Source organism: Condylostylus longicornis, unplaced genomic scaffold (assembly GCF_029603195.1).
Source record: "Condylostylus longicornis isolate FDR11 unplaced genomic scaffold, ASM2960319v2 ptg000043l, whole genome shotgun sequence".
Taxonomy (NCBI): domain Eukaryota; kingdom Metazoa; phylum Arthropoda; class Insecta; order Diptera; family Dolichopodidae; genus Condylostylus; species Condylostylus longicornis.
The window spans coordinates 1654629-1680340 of NW_026578012.1; the positions used below are offsets into that span (position 1 = coordinate 1654629).

The 25712-nt window shown below is 21.5% G+C and overlaps 1 protein-coding gene across 1 annotated transcript; it reads right to left on the minus strand.

Moving 5' to 3' along the window:
- Positions 1 to 4015: 4015 nt before the first annotated feature.
- On the minus strand, positions 4016 to 25665 carry LOC129610017 (klaroid protein). The gene is made up of 8 exons (XM_055522322.1): positions 25506 to 25665; positions 11553 to 11756; positions 10943 to 11491; positions 10419 to 10852; positions 10126 to 10314; positions 4851 to 6425; positions 4554 to 4666; positions 4016 to 4368 (listed from the first exon to the last, which is right to left on the minus strand). Exons 2-8 carry the CDS (start codon positions 11720 to 11722, stop codon positions 4156 to 4158), a joined length of 3243 nt encoding a protein of 1080 aa, XP_055378297.1. The 5' UTR covers positions 11723 to 11756; positions 25506 to 25665; the 3' UTR covers positions 4016 to 4155.
- Between the last annotated feature and the right edge of the window lie 47 nt (positions 25666 to 25712).

The following is a 25712-nucleotide window of genomic DNA, read 5'->3' on the forward strand; positions in this document are numbered from 1 at the left end:
TTCAAGATTTTTTAATAAATTTAATGGCATTTTTGTTATAATATTTCCTCGATCATTACTTATTTTAAGTGTTGTTAACTCTGTTAATCCAGCAAATGTTTGCGCTTCAATTGTTGATATATTAATTGAAATGAATTCGATTATATTAGTATTTTTAAAAGTCGCCGTATTAAAAGCATTATTTTCAATTTTATTTATATTACAATATTGAAAAGACAAAACAGTAATTTTAATATTATTTATATCAATAAAATTTTCGGGTATACTTCCATTTAAAAATTTGCAACTAATTAAGCTTAACTTAATTTTACCCTATTTTTTAAGTAAAATAAAAAAATAATTAAAAATTTTAGTATTTGAAATAAATATTAAAATGTTCATTATAATTTACATGAAATTTGGAAAGAATCTTATTAATATTTTCTACGTTTCCATTATTACATTGAACAATTCCAACCGGTTTTTCGTTACAAGTAACTTGTGGTACTAGAAAATTTCAAAATTAGATTTTTTAACATTTTCAAATTTATTATTACACAACATGAATACCTTCGTCTGTTAGATCGTCACTCAATTCATTACAAAATATTAATTTATCTATTAACAAAAAAATTGTTATCAAATTAAAAAAAAAACACGACCACATCCTTTGAAATTCTTTCTATCAATGACAATATAAAATTTTTAATAAAAATATTTAAATATATTTGTTTTATCAATAATAAGATTAAACTATTATATAAAGTAAATACAAAATAATTATCTAAAATACTTGCGCTTTATGATTTCGTAATAATATTATCAAAAAATTGAGCATTGTGAGAATATTTGTAAATTCTTTATTTTATTTTTTCTCTTAATTCTAATTGAATTTTCTTTTATCGAAATTTCACTGATAATAACAGACTAAACTTTAGAAAATTATCACAAAATTTGATTAATTAGGCATATTATGCATTTATATTTTTAAAATTTTAAAATCAATAATGAAAGTGTTGCCGTTCTTACTTTATTCACCAATCACCGGATAATATTATTTTATTAGTTTTTTCGCTTTTTAAAATTTTATTGCATAAATTTTGGCGACTAAAAAAATTAAATGTAATTTTGATTTAACACATACGTAGACACCTACATAAATATTGATAAATTCTTAAACGTCAAATTTTACAAAATTTGAGTTGTCTGAGTTTACGAATACATACTCTACTGCGTTTTTACTTTCAGTCAAAGTTTAAATTCTTAAACGTTTAAAAAAAGTCAATTAAACGTCAAAATTGTAGATTTTTTTTTTAAATGCAGACAGTCTGACGTAGTAATTCAGTAAATAAATTTGATGTATTGAGTGACTATCATTACTTTAAAAATAATATAAAAAATATTTTTTTTGTTAATTTTTAATATGTAACTGTAAAATTATTTTAAATCTAAAAAAATATTTTTTTTTTGATTTGACGTTTATGGATGATCAAAATTCAAAGTCAATTACGGGTAAAAAGTTTACTACATTTCTGTCCGTAAAAGTTTTATACGTCAGACAGTTTGCAGACTGAAAACAAAATTTTGACGTTAAAGAATTTGCGGTATGCCATTTCAAGTTTTAAGAATGAAATAGATTAAAATATAGGGGTTTTTCTATAATTAATTTTAGATTAATTAGAACTAGACAACTAATTCTAACTAATGTTAGAACTAGCTTTAAAAAATACGTGAAATACTTAATTATTATTGTTTTGTGAAAGACCCCAAAATGGGGAATTCTGAAACAATATCCTATTTAAATTAATTGGTCAGTAATTAAAACAATACTCGCAACAACAATTTTTAATATATTTTTATATATTTTTTTTTTATTTAAGCAATTATTTATATACATAACTATATATATATACAAATATTATATAGATATAATTAAGGTTTTCTAGGTTAACAATCAAGCTTTAAAACTATTAATTACAACATGATATACACACAATATAAGAATAAAATTAAGTAATTTTTACAAAAAAAAAAAAAAGTACACAACTTAACAAATAAGAATTTTTTCATTAAAAAACTATAAACAAATTTTGTTTACATTTGGGTAACTGACTTAGTTTAATTATCTTAGTTTTAATTTAAAAAGGTTAAATTTTAAATTAAATCTTAAAGAAATTATAATTTTCCACTTACATATACTATAATTTAACGAAAATAAATATCAAATAAAAATTGATATTTCACTAACCTGTACCTAATCATTAAATTCAAATTATTTTAATTAATTATTGATTTAATAAAAGAAAAATTTTAGGAAATACTTAATTAGGCCGGTCACCTACTTTTTTTTCTCTTTATTTTGTTCATTAAAAATAAAATAATGATTTAAAATAATTGAGGTTTTTTTTTTTTATAAACGAGCACGATCGTTTTGAATCTCCGAAATATTTTATTAAATTTTATTGATATTTTAAATTTAATATTAGATTAATGCTCATTTTTAAAAGAATTCATTTTTATATCTACATACATTTATAATAATAAAAATTTTATTTATACATCTATGAAGTTATTTATTTATAAAAAAATAAACAAAAAACAAATATAAATTTAAGGAAACTTTACACTTTTATTTGCTTTGTTTGTTTTTTTTTTGTCCTACAGCTTAATAAGTTACGATTTATGAAACCTATTTCATAACTTTGGTAAACCTAGAACAAAAATTTATTATTATTCACTGGATTTGGTGTTTGTACTCAAAAACTTTAAGACGGCAAAATTAAAGTACCTGCAATACGATTATTACGCATTATAGTTGCACTTTTTAAATAGTCTAAAGTTTATATATTATTTGCTTATATACTAAAAAAAAAAAATATAGTAATTACAATTTATGTGCTAAGTTTGAGATAGATAATTTATGTAGCAATTTATTTATTATTAAAGCTACATATATATATATCTTTATTTGTTGCTTCTTGAATTAGGAACTGGTAAAAATAGTTATATTCAATCAGTTTGTTTTATATTTTTTTTTTATTTAAAACTAAAATGAAATATAATTTTGAGTGTAAGAAGATAATTAAATATTTTGATTATGTTACATGATTTCAAGAAAACTGAATTCTAATCCAAAAAAAAATATGTCATTATTTATTCTTAAAAATGTGCAAATTAGAAATTAGTTTACTTATATATTATATATATATAAAAAAAAAAAAATTTATGATTAACAAATCAAAATATTAAATTTTAGAGTTTGACTTAATTGCAATGAAATGTGATATGAAAAATTTTACATTGGAAAACTATTTTTTTTTTTTTTCTTTTTTGAGTTTATCCAATATGGCATTGTACTTATTTCCTATGAATATTAAATCATGTGATAATATAATATGTGATATAATTCTTATAAACTGTATAAACACGGTTTTACGATTAAATTTCTTAAATATAGTTTGTGAATATTGATACGTCTAAAAATTAAATTTGATTTGTATTTTTTTATTACTGAATTTAAGTAACATTCTTTAACAAATTTTATTGCGTCTTATTTAACAAGGCACATCATAAATTAGTTTTTAATGTTATTTGTTATTAATTAATATGCGTTGTTTTTTTAGAAATATGAAAAATCAAAAATTAATAAAATGTAAAGAAATGTTAAATTTGTGAATAATACAAATAAATTACAAAATAACTTACGTAATTACATTTAATAAATGTACATTCAATAAAATTATTAAAAGAATATGTACATAAAAATTATGTACAAATATATTAATAAATTTCATATCAATAACTTAAAATACTTTTGGGTTTCTAACTTACAATAATAATATTTTCCTTAAACAAAAAGTTAATGTAGAATTATATTAGACAACCATTTGGTACAATTTCTTACTAATATTCTTCTATCCTACTTTTTTTATAATTTAATGTAAAATAATATAAATAAGTGTAAATCAAAATAAGGAAAAAAAAATATTTAGATATTGTAACATACATATCTACATTTAGAAAAACCTAAAAAAAAAAAAAAGGAAATATAAAACAAAATATAAGATGAAATCTAAATCAAAGTTATTTGACACATAATTTTTGTCGTGACTTCATGAATGGCAAGAATATTAATCAAATAAAATATTGATTAATTGAAATTATTTATGATTTTTATCACGTTTTCGATATTTTGCCATGTACTCTAAATCTATACAAACAAGTATATGCCAAATTTCCATGATTTGTTTCAATTCTTAATTCAACAATTTCAAATGGACGATTGATTTTTTTATTTTGTACACTGAAATATTGTAAAGCAGGACCATCATCAGTATATTCGTATTCTCCAAATAAAACTGGTTCATCATCATTTTCACTATTGAGACCCTAAAATATTAATTAATTTTCAAATTTATTAACAAAGTTTAAAAAATATTTAATTTTAATATTCTACTCTACAAAAGCAACAAATAATAAAGTGATTGAAATTTAATTAAGTATAAGTTTTAAAAGACTATTTTAAAAGAAGAAACTTATTTAATTTTAATTATAATTCTCTAGAAAAAACTTACCAAAACTGTAAAATTTCTCGGAGCTGAATCAATATTTCCACTAGGAGATAAACTTTTTGGAATATGTTCTAATGAAAATCCTGACACGAATATCATTGTATTTAATTTCAAAACTATTAAAATATTTAAAATAAAAAAAAAAAAGCCCTTATTAAACTTATTAACAAAATATCATGCATCTAAATACATATCGGATGTTAGCTTAAGAAATTGAAAATTACTCAATTTTACATTTGCATTTTTTATTATACATTTTTCATTACAATTTTAAAAATAAAAAAAAAAATAAAAACTTACCCAAAAATCCAGGAAAACCTTGGAAAGCCCAACATTCTCCAGGCTGAACTGATGGTGATATAGCTGTTCTAGGCGTATTACTTGGATACCATAATGGAAATCCAAATAAAGATATTTGTGCAGATTTAACATGATAGTTTTCTGTACAGCGAGTTGATAAAATTTGCCCGCCAGCTGATTCTAAAGCATAATCTACCATTCCAGTTTTATCAGCATCATAAACCGCTAATACGCCACGAACAATACGCTTAATTTCTTTTTCATCTAAACTAGTTCCTTTAATATCAATTGTTGAACCTGATGCAGATAATAATTCTTTTTGACGAATTTCAACAGCTTTTAGAATTTCAATTTTCAATTTTTCACTTATGTCACCGAAAAGAATTGCCCCTGATTTATCAATTTCATCCCTTATATTTTTGTCAATTTTAAGACTTAATTCATTTAAACGGTCTTCTAAAACTGCTTTTGCTACAAACATATTACGTATCCAATTTTTCAAATCGACTTCATCTAAATTTATTTCACCATTATCTTTTGTTGAATAACCTAAAATTTCTATTAGACTCAGTTTTATTTGTCTATTAATTGATGAAAACTGTTTATCATTTAAACCAGCCAATCGTTCTCCAATTTCAGCTAACAGATTATCAAAACGACCATTGATATTTATTTCGTGTAACCTCAAACGTTCAGTGAGTTCATTTTGAGCGTTTTGTAATAAGGAAATTGATAAATATAAATCATTATTTTCATTAAGTTTGTCAACTAAATTTGTTTTAACAAAAAGAATTTCTTCATTTAATTCATCAATCAATTTTTGTTGATTCCGCAACAACTCTTTATACTTATCAGTTGTCATTAGATTAGACTGCATTTTGAATTGCAGAGTTTCCTCTATCGGTTTCATTAATAATATGCGTGAATCAATGAATTCAGATAATTTTGGTGATTCCAAAATTTTTAACAATAAATCATCAATATTTATTTTCTCTACTATATTCAAATATTGATTGTTAACATGAATATTATGCTGAATTAATTTTGTTATTTCTTCTATATTTTCTTTTGTTAAAACTAATGGACCAGGATAATTCATTGTTGATAATTTTACTTGAAGTTGTGCTATTATTTTTTCAATATCGGCATCAGTTAATACATAAGGTTCAATTTTAAGATCAGTTTCTCTCACATTGCCATAGTGCATGAATATTTGTTCTTGAACTAAATTTGCAATATATGACGCAATTTCTGGTGATATTTCTTCATTACGTTTCTGTTTATTTAAATTTAATTCATGAACTACCATTTTTTGAACATAACTATTTATATGATTAATTAAATTATCATATTCTTCAGGATTTAATGTTTTTTGTATATTATTTGTAATAGATGCATAATTATTATCATTCGAAAAAATTGATAAAGTTGGCCAGCCAAATGAAAATTTATAAGAATTAAGATTAGATTTGAAATTGTTTAATGTACTTTGCAATCCAATTAAAGAAAATGGAATTAAAGAATGATAACGAGATATAAGTAAATTTCTTTCTCTTTCATCTAAAAGTTTCCAAGCTGTAAAAAACATTTTTGATTGAAAATTTATAACAATATATTTAATAAAAATTTATTATATTTGATGTTCATGCTATTGAGATAATGATTCTTTAAGTTAGATCATGTAATTATTAATACGTTAAGCATATCTATTAAATCCAAAAAAAAAATAATCTATAATAAATTTAAAATCTACTATGTATAACAATCCACAGTAAAATGGAATTGTTTTCTACTCAAATTTTGAAAACATGTTTGTAATGAATTCAAAATAACAAAAAAGAAATAATTGAATTTCAATCTTTAAATACATCACAATTTTAATCAACTTTACTATTATTTTATAAATTACAGAATAATTATTTATTTATTATATTATGTTAGTTAATTTCACGAAAAATTTTATTCTATCGAATTGCTACTAGTTGAAATTTATGTACTAAAATGGTTTGTGTTTGTTAATAACAAACAATATATTTTTTTTTTAATTTATAATTCAATATAAATTAAAAACATAAAAACTATACAAACCTATACTTTTACGTATCAATTTTTAAGATTTTATCTTTTATAAAATTCACTTCAGGTCATCGTCGCAAATCATGCAATTAGAAACTAATCAATCGGAAAACAAATTTTAAATATTATAAACTTTTTTCTATTTGGTTAATCTAAAATTATTCATTTTAGGAATAGTTGAAAATTTTTTAAAATTTTTTATTTTAAATAATAATATATTATCGAAACACACTTAAGAATTGTTTTTTTTTTGCCACTCAATCCTTCTTCACAACCTTAATTTTATCAGAGAATTCATGAAATCTTATTGATATTTGAAAAAAAAAAAAAAAATGGCTGAAATTTCAAATTTTCTAAAAATGTTCCTTTTTTTTTTCTCTACTAATTTTGGGTAACAATAAAATTAGAATATATTTTTAAGTAAAAAAAATTTTCTATAAAAATTTTAAGATACAATATAAATAGAATTTACATAAACATAATCATGAAGAAGGATAGAGATGGATTAATCTTAAGTGTTTTTAATAAATGCTATTTAAATTTTCTTATTCTAAGTTTTTCTTTATTCTATAGCTACTTACCTGAAATTACAAAAAAAAAAAAATTAAAAAAAAAGTCATTAATTGTATTTAAAAAGAAAACTACATTTTTTTTTTCTTTATTACGAATACATCAAAATACAGAATTTATTTATGAAATTAAAAGAAAAAAAAAAAACTTTTTTGTTATAAAAATGACAAAAATTTAATAATTAAGAATAAAATTTAAAAAAAAAAACAAATTCATAATTAACTTTACAACAATATGGTTACAACTTGATTTAAATACTTAATCAATTTCAAATATAAAAACTGAAAAATTAAAACAATATTCATTTTGCGTTTTTCAAAATGCTGAAAATTACATTCTACATTAATTATTATTTTTTTTTAATATACTACAATATTGCATTTAATTATAATTATTTTTCAACATTAAATTAATTTTTGTTTTTTGGAATTTATTCCTTTTTTTTTTTTTTAACAAAACTCTTAAAAACACTTTTTTAGTTGAACTCTATCCTTCTCCTGTGGTATGCTTTCTATTTAATTTTGTACTTAAGTATAAATTTTCTTTGTATCTTTTCAGATTCGATAAAAAAATTTCTTAACTACAAATCGCATCAAAATAAAATAATCTGGAATTCTATTTAAAATTGAAAAAAGGTAAGAAAAAATAACAGGAAATAAAAGGAAAAAAGGATTTTGAATGGAAATTTTTGATTGATTCACACCACACGTTTTCATTGTAAATGTAGACATTTTTCATACAATTATAATGTATTTAATATTATTAGAAATTATTTTTTAAATACATACACGTACATAAATGTCCTTATTTGTATTACGACTTTAAAGAAAAAAAAAAGCAAAAATTTAGAAATACGGATAACTCGTAGACTCCTATAAATTATATTTCGGACATGATATTAATATTGTATAATAATTTGGATAGATTTGTAATTTTTTATTTATTTATTATAAATTTAAAAATGTGGTTGTATATTATGTACAAACATATGTATGTACATATAAAATATTTTTTTTGTTTTTATTTGCTTGAAATTTAAAATATCTTCCAGTTTTGTTCAAATATTGCTCAAATTTAAAATATGAATCATGTAAAATTTGGAAGATTTTATTTAATTATTTTTTTTTTAACTTTAAATATTTACTTGTTTTGGAATAATCTTCAATATAAAGTAATTTCGTTGAGCGGGTTTAAATATATAACATTTTTATTTTGTTTGATAAGTATACAAATTGAACATAACACAATAATTACAATATTGTGTAAAAAAAAAAAGGAATACACAATATTCAATTATTAAGTTATGGTTCAACAATACCTAAAAATATTATTAATGTAAAATTAATTTAATCTGTTTGCATCTCAAATTCTACTAGAAATAAATTTTCAAAAAAATCTTGAACTAATTAATAATTAAAATGACTCAAAATTAGAATTTAAATTAAATTAATTTTAAAACAATTCTTAAAAATTATATATAATTTAGAATTAAGTTAAACTATGCAACTTAAGGAAAAAAAAAATATGCAACTACATTCATATAATTTTTAAAAATATTAATTAAAAAAATTTTTTCTGTAAAAATGACTTAAACCAAATAAGACCACGATAAAAAATTTTGTTTAATCTTCAAAATGAAATGTTATTAAACAAAAATGTGGCAAATTTTATAAATTTATATTTATAAATGTAAGATTTTCTTATAGCCTAAATTACAAGAGATAAAATGTGACGAATATTTCTAAAATACCAGATATTTTGATTTTCTATAATTTTTGAAGAGGTGGGTTAAGCACAATTTTGTTTTTTTTTTTTTGTTCATTTTATTTTATAGTATCTATACAATTTTGTATTATCTATATAATATTGCTCTTAAAAGTTTCATAAAATTGAAAGTCAATATTAAACAATTTTCGACACTAAATTTACCTAAACTTATAAAATATTTAAAATTAAATTTTGTTCATTATTTTGTTTGTTTAAATTTAATATTTCCAATAATTATTTTCTACTAGTATGATTTACTTTATACCTAAAAAGTATTAATTACTATTGAAATAATTAATAGTTTTTAAAAAGATTGCAAACAGATTAAATAGTTGTACCAAGACATTTTCTTATATATAATGATATATATATATATATATATGAATAAAAATGCTTTCACATAAAATTATTTAATTGGAAAAATTTTCCATAACAATTTTCTGTGTTTCACTTGCAACATTTTTTGAAATCGTTTTTAAATATTCAAAATAATCTTCTGTCCATAATCTTAAATTATCAAGTTTTTCATAAGTGCCAGCTTTGATATAATCGATATTTTCCGAATCAATTATGTATGAAAAATTAACTGTGGGAATATGAATGTTCCGTGAATATTCTACCAAAACTTGAGGAGGAAATGGTTCATTTGGATGTATATGGTAATAAAAGCCTTTTCATTTAATTTCATTGATAAGATATTGGAAATATATTGGGGAAAGAAAAGAAAACAAATATTAAGAGAAGAAGGAAAAAAAAAATAGAGAAAAATACAAATTAGTAACTTTTAAGAATAATTACTTTTCTAAATAAAGAAAACAAAAAAAAAAAATTAAAAAAAAAATTTTTTAATAAGTATACTCACCAGCCAATAATAACAAAGGTAACAAAATCAACAACAGCAATAAAAATCTTTTCTTTTTTCTTCCATCAGCATTTGAAGATCGTAATAACCAAGTGTCCAGATAAAGTATATAAGAAATCATTAAGTATAACGCGCTGAATATTGAATATATGGCATTTTTAATGGCATTCGTGCTTCTGGATAAAATTCCTAAAATCAAACAAAAATTTTAAAGTAAAATTAATCCAAAAACTATTTTAATATTTCTTAATTGAATTATTAAAAAAAAATCAATAGGTATCTTAGTATTATACCTGCTTGACTTCCATGAATTCCAGTTCGAGATAAATAACTTTGATCTTTCCTGTCTTTTGCAGAAAAAATACTCGTAAAGATAGAAAATATTGAAACAATTCTTGTTATAAATTTTCTTATATATGATTCTTCTCGCATATAATTGTATTGATTTTGTTCATTGAGATCCGTTTCATCTTGCGAATCATATAATAATTGATTGACATCTTCTGTTTTACGTTCAATTCTCTGATTTTTTGAAAATAATGTCTCAATAAAACGTTTTCTGATACTTTCTGCTTGATCTGGATTTCTCTCAAGCATATAAGTGATACGTTCATTGTGTTTTTCCAAACTTCTTCTTGACATATTTGGGAAAGCAACAACCCCAGGCGCTAATTCCCGACGATGTGATGATAATTTAGAGTATGTGTAATCAGTTTTAGGAAATTTCCTTAAAAGAAATTAAACATGAAATTAAAAACAAATAATACAAAAAGCCAACACACTTAAAAATTAAATATAAAAAAATTTATGCACTTACTTCCAATATTCGCCAGCAGCTATATACTCTTTATAAGCAGGATGATTTGGATCACTAATATCGCCATTAAAACTGCTATCAACATATCTAGACGTTGTTTTTTTCTTACTTACTGAATTAGATGACAATATAGGCGTGCTTGTTTTAATTTTTGAATTTTCTTCAAATTCTGTATTACTTTCATTTTGTAATACCTCTTTTGTTTTATTTCCATGCTGACTAATTGCTGTACGGCCATTTGAAATAATATTTCTTCCAGTTCTTGTTGTGGTAGTTGTTGTTCTTGTTGTAATAATTGTTGAATTTTTTTTATTTTGACTGTTAATCTGATTTTGATTCTTATACATAATATGGGCTGTTGGTTGAATTTCTGATAATGTTGGTGTTGAATCAGTATTTGTACTTAAATCTTCACTTGAATTTGATGAATAATCTGATGTTGTACGTGCTGATGAAACTTTTGTTAATACAGATTTTACTTGATTAATAGATGATCTTTTTGTTGGTGATTGAGGTCTATTTGTTTCAAATTCTTCTTCAATTAATGTACTAAAAATATTTTAGAGAACATAAAAGTATGTAAATAAAATTATGAAAATAATAAACTTACGAAATTTGTTTATGTTTCTGGCTTAATATAGGTGATTTTTTATGGTGATGGTGATGATGTTCAGGGTCATCATCATTAACGTGTGTACATAATTCATGATCACAATTTGAACGTAAAAATGGTGTTTTAGAACGAGAACGAGATCTCGTATCTATGGGCAACTCATCCATTGATTTTAATATTTAATGGAACAAAACAAAGAATCTAAAATTAAAAAGAAAGATAAAAAATTATTTTTAAATATATTATTAAATGAAATGTAAAAATAAATTTTAAGTTACTGTTACCACCTTATTGAATGTAAAATAATTCTCTAATGAATTTATTTCAAATTATAATTATCTATATATAAAATCTAAAATTGTTCTTAAAATTTGTATTTTCATCAGAAATAATATATGCTAGAGGTGCTTAAACCGTAAAGACCAAGAAATTTAAAATATTTAATTAAAAATTGAGAAAGATAAAACAAATATTTTTTTTTTGTCTACATAAAAAATTTTTTATGAATGCCAACGACAACAAAACTCTTATGAATGCGAACGAAAAAAATAACTCTTTTTTTTTTTTTTTTGGTACAATCTACATTCATGTGAATATTGTGTGAATATAGAGAACAAATAAAACGCGCCTAACAAGTTATGCTGATAATGTAATGTGGTTTTGTTTACATTCTCTTTTTAACATTTTTGTTTTTACCTTACTCCACCGTTGTAGACTTTATTTTGTAAGGGGGACTAGGTTTTTTTTTATTAATATATCTACAAGTAATTGTTATATTATAAAATATACATATGGATTTTAATTCACACACGCACAAGTTTCACATTAGAAATATTTTTTTCCTATAACACGATATATAATATTGTTTTAGTATTTACAATTTGAAATATTCGTGAAATGTCCACTATGCTTTTAATTTTTAATGATAGTTAGATTTTTGTTATAATTTTTTTTAACCAAGTTTACAATAATTGTTAGTAAGCGAATGTAAATTATTTTAGAAAAGAAGAGAAATTTTATGGTATAATTTATAAACAATGACAATGAGTGTAGAACATATTAAGTTTCCACTGAAAAAAATTAAAAATTTGTTTTTTTTTTTTTTAACAGGCAATTAATAATTTTGGATTTTAAATATATTTTAGACTATAAATAATGTCGGTTCTGGTTCATATACCAGAAATTGATAGTGAAATATTTATTGATAAGAAAATCTTTTCTTACTCGTAGATTAAGTAAATGTTTAATATTAAATTGAAAAAATCTCAATATTTTTGCATACAATACAAAAAATGCATTACAAAATAAATTTTTTTTTTTAAATATTAGCTAATATAGATGCACAAAAGAAAATATTTAAGATTGCGTTACACCTTTTTATAATTTTTTATATTAATATTTATATCGAATTACCTGAAATGTAATTTATTAAGTCAAGAAAAACTTGTTATTTTATAGTAAATAATATTAAATACACATAGTGTCAAATTTTTAATAATTTTTTATAAGTATTCTGCTTGAATTCTTTAATTGAAATAAAAAAAAAGAATGCAAATTTGAATTTATTTCATTTATAATGGATTACAAAATTTTCTTGCATATTTTTAAATAGTAGACAAATAATATTGATTTTATACAAATTAAATTTTAACAGTTCCCAAAGCAATGATTTTCGGACCCTGATATTGACAAAACATTCGCTAGTTAATTGTTTCAACAAGCACAATTAAAATATAAAATTTCCAAAAATATTCGTTGATTACATACTACAATCAATACGGTAAGTTTTAATTGAATAACTTTCTAATATCGTAATATCGAAAAAAAAAAATTCTAATATCGTAAAAAAAATATTTTATACGTTATGCTTAAATAAAAGAGCAAGTTATTAAATTATATCTCCTATAAAATTTAATTCATTTTAATTTTTATAAATATGCAGTTAATATAATATACGGTATTGATTTTCAAAAGTTTAATTTTAAAAATTTTAAACTCGTATTCGACTGTAACGTACTTCAATAAAAGAAAAAATAAAAATTGAATATTTTGTACCCTCTTAAATTTAAATTGAAATTAATTCTAGACCACAGAACTGAAGCTACCATTGACCTTATTAAAAAATCATTAATTACTACTAAAATTACAACTATCATTAATTACACACTTAAGTATCTTTAAAAAAAAAAAAATATTAACAGAAACCTCAAATGCACCCGTATAACATATTTTTTTTTTAAATAAAAGAATTTTGTGTTATTTAATTCCGTTGTAAAAAAAAAAAATTAAAATTGAATATAAGCACGTTTATTAAAAGAAAATATTTGTTTACGATTATTTTTTATATACACAAAATTCTTAATAAAATTGCAATAAAATTAAAATAGCAAAAACTATATACGATATACATAAGAATTTTATGTAACAAATTAGAATTACAAAAATTTTTTGTATGTATATGTATATTATATATTTGTACAACTGTAGTTGTAACATTTACAACACTGAATATTTCATATAATTCTATAGTATATAAGTAATAACATATTTATTTATGAAACTCATAAAATATAAGGTTAAAATAATAAAAACATAAAAAAAATGATTAAAATAAATATTGTATTTAATAATTCCTTGTACATAAATGATTAATTAACCTTGATATATGTGTATGATGAACCTTGTCAACAAAAACAACATTAACTATTTATTTTGTTTTTAAATAAGTATTCTTATTAAATATAACATAATGTTTTTCTAAAATAATTAAGTAGATTGTAAGTGAAATTTTCTATTTAGATTATTAACATTAAATTTTTATAAAGCTTTAAAGATTAAAAATATGTAGGTCTCGGGGAGGCAACACGAAACATGCACTGAATATTAATTATGATGTTTTTTGAAGCTACTGAGAAAAGTAACGGGTTTTTTATCCAATATTTTAAGTTTTATAGAGGAAGAGCATTTTTCCAATCTTAAAATTTACGAGTGTTTTTTGAACTAGGATTAAGCACCATATCTACTTATACTTGGTCGCGGTGCGCAATGGATTCATCTAATTGTGAGTCAAGGTGCATTATCATAATAAACAATTAATAAAATTCTTATAAAGCTTTAAAAGAATTTTTAATATTAATAATTCTAAAATTGTATTATTCTATTTTATTACAATTTAGGAAACAATATTAAAATAAACCAAATAGTGACAACAATTAACAAAAGAATTATTAAAACTAATAAATTCTTTTTTTCAAGAATTAAATAAAAGCACGTACATAAATACTTTTTTTTTGAAATTATAAAAAATTTAATAAAAATTATTAAGTGCGTACATTTATTCAAGTAATATAAAATTATATAATTAAATGACTCATGTAGACACAAATCAATTAAATACTAAAATTACTTAATTATGAAATTGATTATGAATAATATATAATTTATATAATTTATGTAGAACTTTAGTTTAAATGTATATATATAATTATTATTTATAATCGTATTTTCATATAAAAAAAGTCAATTAACTTGATAATTAAAAATAATGTGTATTTTATTAAATAATTTCGAACTCAATTTGCATACTTATTTCAAAACAAAATTTAACTTTAAAAATCAAAATTAATTTTAGGCAAATCTCATATTTTTGTACAGCTTGTTTCCCAAATAAATGTTAATTCTTATGCGATTATGGAAAAACATCAGTGTTCATTTAATTTTGATAAGTACTGTTAATTATATACGATAACTGCTGATTTAATAAAAATAAATATTTATTGTCTTAAAACTTTAATAAATTCATGAAATTCTTAATTGCTTAAATCGTGATTTCTATGTTTTTATATAACATTATTAATTCAAGGTTAACTTAACCTTATATTAAATAATAAATATATTATAATAATTAAAATGTGCTATAATATTTTAATAGATTTTAGGCATGAAATGTATATGTACGCACATTTATTCAAAATTTTTTTTTATATATACCTATATACAAATTATTTATTATTTAAAATATTTTAATTATGTAAAAATTTTCTATTTTACAAATACCAAATAAAATTTACCAGTATATAAGCAATTTGCAGATACGCATACAAGATCTTGTATAATATAAAAGATATAAAATTCAATTTTTTCGACCCTCGAAACTAAATACTTTAATTTAACACAAAACCATTTCTCTTCAAAATAAAATGGGAAAATTTAAAATAAAAATTAAAAAAAAAATTTTTTTTAAAGCAATTTCATTTTTATATCTAAAATGTAAAATATAAAAGTATTGGTGTTTAAATAACAATACAACTAAAAATTTTAATAGCTCGTGATTCATTTGAATAAAATCGAAATGAACCTCTAAAAACGAAAACAATTTGAAAGCAAAAAAAAAAATTATTCAATAGAAAAAAAAATACTTGAAATCTGTTAAAAATTGAATCAAACATTTTTCCCACCTTTAAAAAAATTTTTTTTTATAAATCTTATACGGCTACACGATTAGACACTAATAGCTAGCTAACAAGCTGTTCGATAATATAAGCTTTTTCTTCTGTTACTTATATATTCTCTCATACAACCATTGTAAGTACATATACTTAGTATGCACACAAATATAAAAATATTTTTTGGCACACACATTAATATTATGATTATTTATTTATTTTTTTATATATATTTTAGCTTTTATATAAAATTTCGCAATATTTTTCCACTTAGAAATAATTAAATATAAATAACAAAAAAAAAGTTTGAAACTAATACAAAATTAAAAACAAAAAGCGTCGCAGTCATATTATAGCTCCAACTAGCTAGCTAGCTTATTTTTATTTACATAACCTTATTTAACAAAATATCGTATACATGTAGTATTTTAGAATATATTGTATATAACAACTAAGTATGTACATAATAAGCTTTGTTAATAAATAAAACTTTGTATGTAAGATACTAATTAGCTAACGTATATTTAAAAAAGTTCGTTACGTCCGAAGGCGCATTCATAAAGAAACCAAACAAAAAAAAAATGTTGTTCTACTAAAACTTTCAAAAAAAAAAAAAAAAAAATAAAGGAAGAACAACCGAAAATAAACAACGTGAAAAAAATACAAAATTACGTCATTCTTAAATTCGTTTTTTTTTTTTTTGGCGGTACGCAAACAATAACATTGTGTGTACATACTTAACAATATTCAAATATTATCTATAGATACATGATGGTTATATTATCATATAGGTTAAGTTTATAAATATGTATGTATTTTTAAGTGAGTATACAGTAAAAATTAAATTAATTCTTAAGATTAGTTAACTAAGTATAGGAATTCATTGAAGAGCATGGAATTAAGAGAAAACAAAATTCGTGATTATAAAACACATAAGCAAAAATTAATCGTATATATTTTTAAAATTTTTACTTGACATCTGCCAGAAACCGCCAAGAAAATGTGCAGTTTACATCATAAAATTTTTAAATTTATTTTTTTTTGTATTAAATTTAAAGCATAATATTTTGAATCATTTTTGCTTAAAATATTCTAATTAGCATTGAGAATTTATCGAAATTGTAGAACTAATTAAATGCAAATTTAAATTTATTCAGAAAATTCTTCTTACCAAACAGAATCTTAAAATCACAAAGATTAAGAATTTGTAAAACTCTCTAGAATTTACGAATTTAATCATTTTACAAAAAAAAATCATTCAACAAACGAGTTCTGATTTTGTTTATTAACACATTATGAGCGAGCGGTCTAGCATGGGCAACAATGTTGCGTAGCTGGCGAATATACAATGAATACATCCGGATACATGAAAAGTTTAAGGGGCCTATTACTTAAAAAATAACAAGTTTTTGGAAATAATAAGAATAAAAAAATGTCTAGAATAAGTTTCTACGGTACTTGTACCCGGTCCGCTTATAAGTGACAATCCACACAAGCCTAGTACCCGACCCGCTCATAATTAAAATTTTAATAAATAAATTTTTTGGTACATTAAGTAAAAGAAATATTGAAATTTTTTTCCAAAAATTAAAATTTCAAATTAATTCAAAAATTCTTTCAATTTATTAAGACTCTACTGTATAGTTTACCTGTTTACAATAAATCAAATAAAATATACAAAAATTAAAAAATTTTCTAAAAGAAAATTTGCCTATCTTCGCAAGAACAAAAAAAAAAAACTAATTTTTTTAAGTTAAAAAGGGTGAATATTAAAAAAAATTAAAAAATGTTTTTTTATAAAAAATGTTTATGTAACTAATTTCCTTTTTATTATACAAACATATTTTATATACAAAAAATAAGCACATTAACTACATAAACAATTTTATTTAAAAAAAAAACAAAAATAATAAAATTTAAGAATAAACATGTATGAATAATAAATTTTGAATTTATTATTTAATTTAAAATATTTTTTCGTTAAAATAAAAAATTTTTTTAAAAATAAATTTTTCTGGTAATTGCCAAAGTAAAATATATGCCAAAGTTTTGGCATTTTTTACAAATTACAACAAAAATTTAATAATCTATATGTCGCAGTTCCCTCTTCGTTAGTGTTCTATTGCCCCGCAAATTTCTTAAATACGAATTAATTGCGTACATTAATGATGTGCGTCACAATAATAGGAGCTCTTGTGTTGTAGACTAGAAATTTTAAAGATTGAAAATCATAGGATAATGTCCATCTAAATACAAATTCAGTGTATGTAAACATATTGTAAAGTTTTTATTAAAATATTTCTAGGTAAGCACAAATGCATATTTAAAGCATTTAATAATTGCATAAGTGTTAGAATAAATTAACTAGTTAGATGTTCAATTATTAAACCGGTTGATTGTAAAGCTCAAATTATTCTTAAAACCAATTGTAAATTTTTACTTTCAATACAAATAAAAGTTATGTTGTCCTAATATTGCTGTAATACTATAACTTAATTTCAACTGGTACAAATTACAAGTCTGCAAATATCATGATTAAGATTACATAAAACATAAAATTACAAAAGTAAAATGTATTTTGATATACAATTGGAGTTTTTACAGATGTCATATTTTGAATTCAAGATGACGATAAAAATAAAATTAAATTTTCCAGTCATAAACTTCCAAAGCATCTTTCAATTCAATTTCATGAAAAAATATTCAAATATATAGCGCCATTTTCAATAAAAACTTCAAAATTAGTTAAATCGCATTGTAAGTCTGCTACAAGTAAACATCTTAATAACTTTCTGATCTTAAGAAAATTTACCACATATGCATACATGCATGTGGTACTTATTTGGAGCATATTGAAAACAATTTTTTTGTAACCCATTTTTTTTTAATTTCATTTGCTTTCTTTCTTTAATTTTAAATTTCGATTTCAAATTGTAACCGCCACATCACTTTTTATTGTTTTATTTATTCTTTGATATAAATTAACGCTTATGATTCATCAATTTTCAGTTGAAAATAGGGCATTATCATAAAAACAAAAGATATCTTTGCATAAGGTTGCCATTTACTCCCTTTTATTTTCAAACGAACAAACCCTCTCATGCAATTTGTCATTTTGTTGTTGTCTTAAGAAAAAAAGTCTTTTGTTGCCTTTTTCGTAACCGACTATGTTTTTTCGTCGATATTTTATTAAAAATTAAGCTTCCATTTGGATTAATAACAAGTTCTCTTAAACGCTTATACTAGAGAGTACAAAATTATGTTCGGAATCGGCATTTTTTATCCGGGATCTCATATGGGTTTGTAAAAAAAAACAGTGTCTTTGCTTATTGCATATGCTCATAAGTAACTGAATTTCAAAAAATTAGAATAAGTTTTTATGTTTCTGTAAGTATCCTCTTTTCTTTTTTGTTGTCTTTTTCTGTATTCAAAACCTGGTCACTTTATTTCACTTAAGTACTTAACGTTAAAATATGTATAAAAATAAATTGCCTAAAATTTTAAATGAAAAAATATATGTATTTTTTTTTTTGCAGAAACAACAATAAAATTTATTAATAAAAAAAAAGCTTTTCTAATAAGTACAATAACATCTGTTAATTACTTAATTTGATCTCAAAATAGGAAATTAAAATATTTTAACACAATTACAAATATTTATTATGTCTCTTTTCCTTCATTAAATTCTCAAAAAAAATAAAAAATAACAAATTATTTTAAAAATTTTTGCTAAAAATTTCTAAAATAAGTGATTTTGAACACAAACGTATTTAACACATAAGTATTAGGTACTGAAAATTTTGTTATAATATGTATTGTGTCTGAATTTATAGGAAATGAGGACAATTAAGTACCCTCATAAAAAAAAAAAACTATGCGTCATAACTACACGTAGACGTTTGGACTTTTGAGTATGGACCCTTAATTTTCTTCTACTAAAATTTGAATAAAAAAATATGCAATTATTTTCTTATGAAATAAAATTTTTTAATATCCAAATTAGACTGATATTCCAACGTAAAAACACGTGCATACAATTAAATTATCTACTTGTATTAATACAAATAAAACTAAATATTTGATTCTAATATTCAACATTAAATTTCTATTTAATTTAGAAAAAAAGAAAAAAAATTGAAATTAAGAATAAAGAAATTTTTAATGGAAATCGATTAAAAATAGTAAACACTCTTAAAATTAACAATGTTCTCTTGCAATTTTTAAAGCACTTATTAAGCACTTACATGAAGTTATAAATACAGAGTAAATTACAAACATTTATATTATTAAAGCATTTTATTATAAGTACTTGACGTAAACTATGAATAAATATAAATAAAATGTGCATACCCAGTTGCTTTTGGAATAGTCGCGAAAGTCAAATTTATAATGAAATGAGACAAAATGGGCAGCGCTACATGTTCATATATGTAGGGCACGTATTTACCTTCGTCAAGTTTGTTAAAAAATTACAAAAACTCCTGAAACCAAATTATCTTGCCAATTAGGAAAATTGAATACTCTATGGCTGTGCCATTATTATTTTATGTGCTTAGTCTGAAAATATAACATCAGGTACGAATGCACGCAAATATCAAATTAAACTAAAGCTTTTTAAATGTTTGAACCCCTCACTTGTATTTAAACATGATGCAAAAAAAAATATCAAAAAAAATAAACCCAAAATTTTTAGAATCCTTCATTTTTACTGCTTACAGTTTACATATTAGAGCTTTAATTCATAATTTATTTGTAAATTATCTAATTACATAGATATACATAAATTTGTAAATGCTCAAATTTTCTTTATCTACTTAGATTAGAGAAAACTATTTTATCAAAATTAAATGATAAGATGTACAATTTATATTGTAACTAAAATAAAAATATCCGGCCAATAATTATAACCATCTAAATATTATAAGAATTTAATCAATATTTTCAAATAATAAAAATATGACTTAGTCATATTTGAATGAAACAAAAAAAGCAAAAAGAATATAGTTTATCGCAATATTTATTTTAAGCTCGATTATTATATCAAAATTTCACTATCAAACAATAGACAACTTATATAATATATACAACACGTATGTATGTATATATTATATATCTATATAAATATTTATAATTTTGTATATGCTCAAATTTGGTAAGAATAATCAATTATAAATAAAATACGTACGTAACCGTATAAACGAATTCAAATTATAAAAAATATTATATTAAAAAAAAAATCACTTTAAAAAACGTAAGAATTTTTTTTTATTTCAAAACTGCCACTTAATTATAATTTTTAATTTTCCAGTAAAAAATTTATATAGTTTAAATAATATGCAAGCTAGCACAAAAGCCAAAATTTATTCATAAAATGACCATACTAAAAAGACAAAAAGTGAAAGAGCTATTAGTGTTATAAAAAAAAACATTTCTTGAATAAATACAAAAAGAATTTTAACACAATAAAACAAAAAAGAAAAGGGAAATCAGTTAGAGAGCTTCCCATTCATCCATTCAATTGAGAAAATAATACATATAAGTATTAAATATATTTATATAACTAGACTATGTACAAGATACACAATATGTGTGTACTTACATGAACCCAATTACATTTTATGTCTTTTACTTATTCTACTTGAACAAAAAGAATACTTTAAAAAAAAAAAAAAACAATGAATAAGATAAATTTGTGTGTAGGTACAACTATTGGCTAGTAGATACCAATTTATTTTGTTTCTGGTAACATAAGATTTCATTTGACGCCTGGGAAAAAAATATTCTTTTGGCATAGATAATTTGGTACTTACATACACACTTATAAGTTTTTATTAAATCGTAAATTAAATTGTCTACACTAATTATACACTAAGTCCTCGAGATACGACATCTTCTAATACGACATTTCGAGTTACGACATCATATAATTTTGAACCGTTTTTATTCTGTTTGCGTAATTGTTCCTGACACGTCATTAAAAATTAAAAAAAAATTGTTTTTTTTTTTAACAAATTTTACTGATTTTTTAATAAAAATCTAAACCGAATGTAGTTATAAGACAAATCTAAAGCAAGAACTTCAATAATGAGGTTTTTCTAGTTAAAAATACGAATTGAAGTAATGCCTATTTGTATATCAAGTTAACCAGATTTTATTTTATTTATTTTTGTTACAAAATTGAATTTTTTTGGCTATTGAAATTTTGTTATAATATTTTGTTGTCTTTTTTTTTTAAATTTTGTTATCATTTTTTAAAAAACAGGTGATTCACATTATAAAATAGTTTGTCTAATTCATTTTTTGTTTTAATACATTTTTTTTCCTTCTCAAACGACAATTCGATTTACGACATAAATTTCTGGAATCAAAAATGTTGTATCTCGACGACTTAGTGTATATGAATTACAAATTATAAGTACCCTACATATTCGTAAATGAAGACAACCAGTGAAAATTATTAATTCTTGAATATCTGAATAAAATTAATTGATAACATTATATTAATGATGGCATGACGATTAATTGAAACAATCCCAATGACTTGCTTGTAAATATAAACAAGCAAGTTGCTACTGTTGGTATTTCTTTAACGAAAAATTAAATAAAAATTTCATTTTAATTTCTATTAAAATTTCTGCTTTTCGTTTTTATAATGCACACAATAATGCATTCCGATCTGATTCATGAATAATATTCCAATTTATTTTTATTTCTATTATAATTCTATTTTTAAATTTTGTATTAAAAGGAAAAGAAACTGAAAGATAAATCTCATTTATCAAAATTTAATAATAAATATTTTTTATATTCATTATGTAGCGTTGCCCTAACACTAAATTGCAATGAATTATTTAAGAAATTTGCCGGTTTGTTTTTTGTTTTTCTCGCTTGCTTAAAGAATGCATAGGAATGTAGAAAATAAAATTATTATACAAATTCTACGTATGCAAGTACATAATACACATACATACTTGTAATATACAGGTCACATATTACATTATCTGGTAATTAAGAAATTTTTAAAATATTTAACCTAATTTTATTAAAAATTTAAATAATTATTTAAAAATGTATAAAATTTATATTTAGTTCACTAAATATTATAAAAATCAAATTGAAAAAATCATCATAAAAAATTTGGTATATTTAAACTTTTGATTACAGAGAATGGCACAATGAATTCTTTTACATAATCAAAAAAAAAAAAAATTACTACTTAGCTATAGAAAATGAAAATCATTGAACTTTTTAAAGTCATTGTAATGTAAATGTAAGTTTATTTGCATAAAAAAAATTCTAAAATAAACATTTTTTTTTTGTTTTTTTTTCCTCATTTTTTGACTGTGTTCAATTTATTCATATGGGTACTAATGGTTTTTTGTATTTTGAAAGTAAATATAGAGAAAATATAAAACAAGATTATTGTTTTTGTTCAAGTTTGAAAATAATATTATATTTTATATATTTTTAGATGGCGGCTCTATTGAATAAGTTTACTCTACCACCACTGTACAAATGTTTTACAAACTATTAAATGCAAATGATTATTTACAGTATTTTTTCATAAATACAGGGAAAAGGCCAAAAATTTAAAAATGTTCTATTAAAAGTAAATTAAAAAACGAAAACAAAATATATACAATTAATAGATAAATAGGCTATAATGTTTTTAAAAATCATAAAATTAGAAGAGTTTTTTTTCTTTCATTTTGTACAGTAAATTAATTTAACATTAAGCATTTGAAATTGAATTGATAGCTTTGATTACAATTCTTCAAATATTACATAAGACTCTCTTAAATTATTCAAATTAGGGGGATAGTAAGTGGATTTTTATTAAAATATTATAAGTAGTTATAATTATCTTGAATAGATAATATTATTTTATTGAATTTTTTATATGTAAACATTCATATAACCAATTCAATTTACTTTATTTGATATGAAGCATTTGAATTGTAAGCTTAAGTATAATACAATAATAAATTATTTAATATTACTTATGTTATAATTTTTATAATTTTTAATAAAAATCATTCTCATTTTTTGTGCATATAAAAAATTTTGATTATACACCTATTTAATCAGCTTTTACACCATTACTAAATAACGGAAAAGCTTATAATCGCTTAGTAACTGATTAAGTAAATAAATGCATTATATTGGTACCTATGCAAAACGTTCTAAAATATATGCTATAAACATATAGGTATGTATAAAGTAATAGGAGTAGTGCAACATTGTACAAAAATTTATGTTTGGAAAATATAATTCTAGCAAATCTAATTAAATATCTAGGAACAATAAATACAGAATTTTATAATGTTTATACCGTTTCTAAACATAAACATTTTATATGATATGTAGCTTCCAGTTAACTCGCTTGCATAATATAAGTATGTATGGCTATTTATATTTAATACAAATCTACCTACTTCAACGATTTATTCTTAAACTTCTTTTACGTAGACTCTTCCTTCAAATTTCAAATGAGTAGATAAAGAACTAAGAATGGGTAGGTAGTATACCTACTTTTACCACTTACAATACATTCCAGTATTCCACAATACACGTGATAAAAATTGCGCTAAAATAAATGCGTGAGTCATTTATGTATTTAATTCTTGAAATTTGGTTATACTTTATGCAGTATATATGGATATGTATACAAAAAGTAAGAAAAGAATCTTGATGAAAACAGAATAAAAAAGCACACGCACAGAAAATTTTTATAAATTTAATTTTATATACAATCGACTACCTACCAACTTGAAGAAAATTTCTTTATATTTTGTATGTTGTGTTTTATGTAAATACTTATTGTATTATGTATTTATATAAAATATATTGAAATATACATACATATGTACATATATAGTTGTACATTAAAATATATTTTATCTTCGAACTTCATCTAAGCGTTCTTATTGTATTTTTAAAACGCTACTTATTCTACTTTAAGATTTCAAACACAACATTATTTATTTTATATTTAAAATAAAAATATTTAATATTCAAAAAAAAAAAAAACCTTGAAACTATTTTCATGTTATATAGATTAATTTGAAAAATTTTTATTGATTTAATTTTTTCCAACGCCTAACACAACAATTACAACGCAAATTTATTTTTACAACTCAACATTTTCTTTCATGTTTTTCTTTTTTTAAGAAAATTTTAAGAACATTTTTTTTACAGTTAAATTACAATTAATTTTTTTTTTTGTTAGTTGCAGTTTTTCTTTTATTAACCTTGGAAAAATAAACGAATGACCTGTTTTATTTTTCGTTTTGTTTTAGGTTAGATTTTTTTTTTTATTTTTTTATTCTTATTGAAAATAACGATATTTTCAGTAGAAGTTTTTCCTTTTTTCATTATTAGTTTGTTTTATTTATAAACGATGACGTATTACAAAATATTTCAAGCCTCAAACAATATGGTGGAAATTTGTAAATTTTTTCTTCACTTTTAAAACATTTTCAAAACACATTTTATGTTAAATTACCTTTTGAATATATTTTAACAATTATAGATATTTCATAAAATTTTAAACAATTATTTAATTAACTTTGATTTATATTTTTTATAAATATTTAGACACATAAATCAAACACAAAACTAACAAAGCGATTTCCAGCTCACTTAAATTTTTTAACTTCTTAACATTTCTGCTGTCACAATTTGACTAATTTAAAAAGAAATATTTATTTTC

What these genes read in the sequence shown, in the direction of transcription:
- LOC129610017 (XM_055522322.1), bottom strand. Translation starts at nt 11,722, where the DNA reads ATGGATGAGTTGCCCATAGATACGAGATCTCGTTCTCGTTCTAAAACA. An exon ending in CAGAAACATAAACAAATTTC is followed by an intron (nt 11,492 to 11,552) that starts GTAAGTTTATTA and finishes AAATATTTTTAG; the next exon opens with TACATTAATTGAAGAAGAAT. An exon ending in AGGTTTTCCTGGATTTTTGG is followed by an intron (nt 4,667 to 4,850) that starts GTAAGTTTTTAT and finishes ATATTTTAATAG; the next exon opens with TTTTGAAATTAAATACAATG.